At 50.9% G+C, this 2,406-nt stretch overlaps 1 protein-coding gene across 1 annotated transcript; it reads left to right on the top strand.

Annotated features, from left to right (window-relative positions):
• Window positions 1-4: 4 nt before the first annotated feature.
• On the top strand, window positions 5-2,088 carry LOC104469667 (LIM/homeobox protein Lhx9-like; the record flags this gene model as incomplete). The annotated part of the gene is made up of 2 exons (XM_010084255.1): window positions 5-158; window positions 1,864-2,088. Coding segments are annotated over 2 exons (379 nt in total), but the record flags the coding sequence as incomplete, so codon positions are not given.
• Between the last annotated feature and the right edge of the window lie 318 nt (window positions 2,089-2,406).

The raw sequence follows: 2,406 nt of genomic DNA, 5'->3' as shown, positions 1-2,406 counted from the left end.
GCAGAGCAGAAGAAAATACTTGTCATTTCCGTCCCCCAGCCATGCTTTTCCACGGGATCTCCGGAGGCCATATCCAAGGAATCATGGAGGAGATGGAGAGGCGATCCAAGACCGAGTCCCGCCTGGCCAAAGGGGGACAGCTGAACGGCCGAGAAACGGTAAGAAAGGAGCTGGCGTTCTTTGAAAGGGAATCCCTGCAAGCATGGACCTGCAGCAGGACAGACCGTGGCTTTGGGGAACAGAAAGATGCCGCTTCCCCCTGCCCCTTCCCTGCCACCCCTTGTTTGTAGAGACCCTTCTGAGGCTCCCTGTAAACCCACCCACAATGCCGGGTGCTGTGCTGGCCAGGCTCAGCTGTACATTTTTCTAATCAATGTCGCTGCGTGTGCTCTCTCTGGAGTAATGGGGAAATATTTTAAATCATAACAGGGACGGGGTTTCAGTGTTGCAGCGAAGCAGCCTCTTGCTCCTGCTCGGCTCGCTGCGGCCGCTCTGCCCCATCCGAGCTGGGCTGCAGCAGGAGTTTCTGAGGTGTACTTTACTTTTTTTCACTCCTGGCACCTCCTAAATTAAACCGCAAACCGCGACCGCTTACTTTTTGTAACCGATTTTGGTCTGAAGTGTGGCACTGTTACAAAGAGGCACGGCTCTCTCTGAATGTTATGCCCGCCGACTACTTTGCTTAGCAGTAACATCTCCTCTTTTCTTAGCGAAAGGACCAAAGCCTTCCTAAATGTACTAACGAGTGGCGGAGAAACCGAGTGTCACGCTGGGTTTTGTGCAAAGCGAGATCTCCCTTTCTCCAACTTGCAGGGCTCCCACCGATTGTGCACAAGGCTCTGCACACAAAGTAACGGCCTGGAAAACTGCTTTAAGGCTTTGAGCCACAAGGTCCTTCCCTCCTTCTCTTAAATAAACTCCCGCTTTGTTATATGAGGATTTGCAATGTAAATTCAACTCGCCTTTTCAATTGCTGCAGAAAAAGTGGGCAAGGAACACAACTTCAGTTTGGAAAGTGAATACGGAGTTCCCACTTTAAAACAGTTGCAATTTTAGAATAAGATGTTCGGGATTTTTTTTTTTTCCTGTTATCAGCAAACGTTGCCCCAAGTTTCACGGCAGATCTTTTGTCTCTGCCGTCCCTCCGTCTCCCTTTGTCCCAAGCGACACTCCTCATGGGGAGCAGATTAATGGGAACTTGCAGAAGTTTGCTGATGAAAAGATGCTAGTTTTAGCTGAAACCAGCCTGTGCCACCTTTCTGTCCACATCCCTGGCGCGGGTGGTGAGCTTTCGCGCTCACTGCTCTTTACACCGTCCACCTGTCTCCTTTCTCTTACTTCTGTTTTAAATGGCCTGGTTTTCCTTAGAGACGGGTTTGGGCTGCTTTAAGCATGGGTGGAAATTTACCCGAAAGTCGGTACAAACCTGCACCCTCTGCCATAAACTTTTGGTACAGCAAAACGGTATTTTCCTGCTTTAAAATGCAGTTCTTGTGGACTGCTCTAAGATTAAAATGTTAACGTAACGAAGAAGCTACAGACTTTAACTTGGGGACCTCAGGAAGGAACGGGCTCTGCTTTTCTTACTGAGGCCTAATCAGTTGCCTTCCCGTATTGAAATGACATGAGATCGTTAGGAGAGGTTTAATGGGATAAACACGAAAGTTTAGAGGTGGTAAATACCTTCCTAGGGCGGACTGTCCGGGTTCCCCCCCAAAGTTCCCGCCGGGAGCAGAGGGTTTGGTCCCAGCGAGCAGTCTCCCTGTACGAGCCCGGGCCCTGCGCAGGACCCCATCCCCGCCCGGCCTGCCTGCCTGTCTTTCTCTCCCTGTCTCATCCCCTTGTGGTGTGGTTGTTTTGCAGAACATGCCCCCAATGAGCCCCGAGAAGCCTGCTTTGTGTGCTGGTTGTGGAGGGAAGATCTCAGACAGATATTACCTGCTGGCTGTTGACAAACAATGGCACCTCAGGTGTCTTAAGTGCTGTGAATGTAAACTGGCTTTGGAGTCAGAACTCACCTGCTTTGCCAAGGACGGCAGTATTTACTGCAAGGAGGATTACTACAGGTACAGCAATCAGTCCCAATGGGTTCAAAAGCACATCCCGTCACAAGGCATTATGACCCGAAACGCTCTTTTCTCCACACGGGCTTTCAAAGGGAGCTTTTCGCAGTCAGCGATTCCTTAATCCTGTAAACGTGTCCCCTCCGAAAAGTATTACACGTTTATAAACTGAACGGGTCGCTAGGGGACACGCAGAATATGTGTCGGCACACAAACTGGCGAAGGAGAAGACCTCGGGTCTCCTGCTGTTCCGCGGTTTCCCTCCGTAAACGCCAGCCTAAGACCCCACGAAAGTTTCCCTCTGTCCGTAGCTCGCCGGTTTCTCAGCGGGCCTGGGGGAGCG

Source organism: Pterocles gutturalis, unplaced genomic scaffold (genome assembly GCF_000699245.1).
Source record: "Pterocles gutturalis isolate BGI_N339 unplaced genomic scaffold, ASM69924v1 scaffold37590, whole genome shotgun sequence".
Taxonomy (NCBI): Eukaryota; Metazoa; Chordata; class Aves; order Pterocliformes; family Pteroclidae; genus Pterocles; species Pterocles gutturalis.
This window is presented reverse-complemented; position numbering and strand designations above follow the sequence as displayed.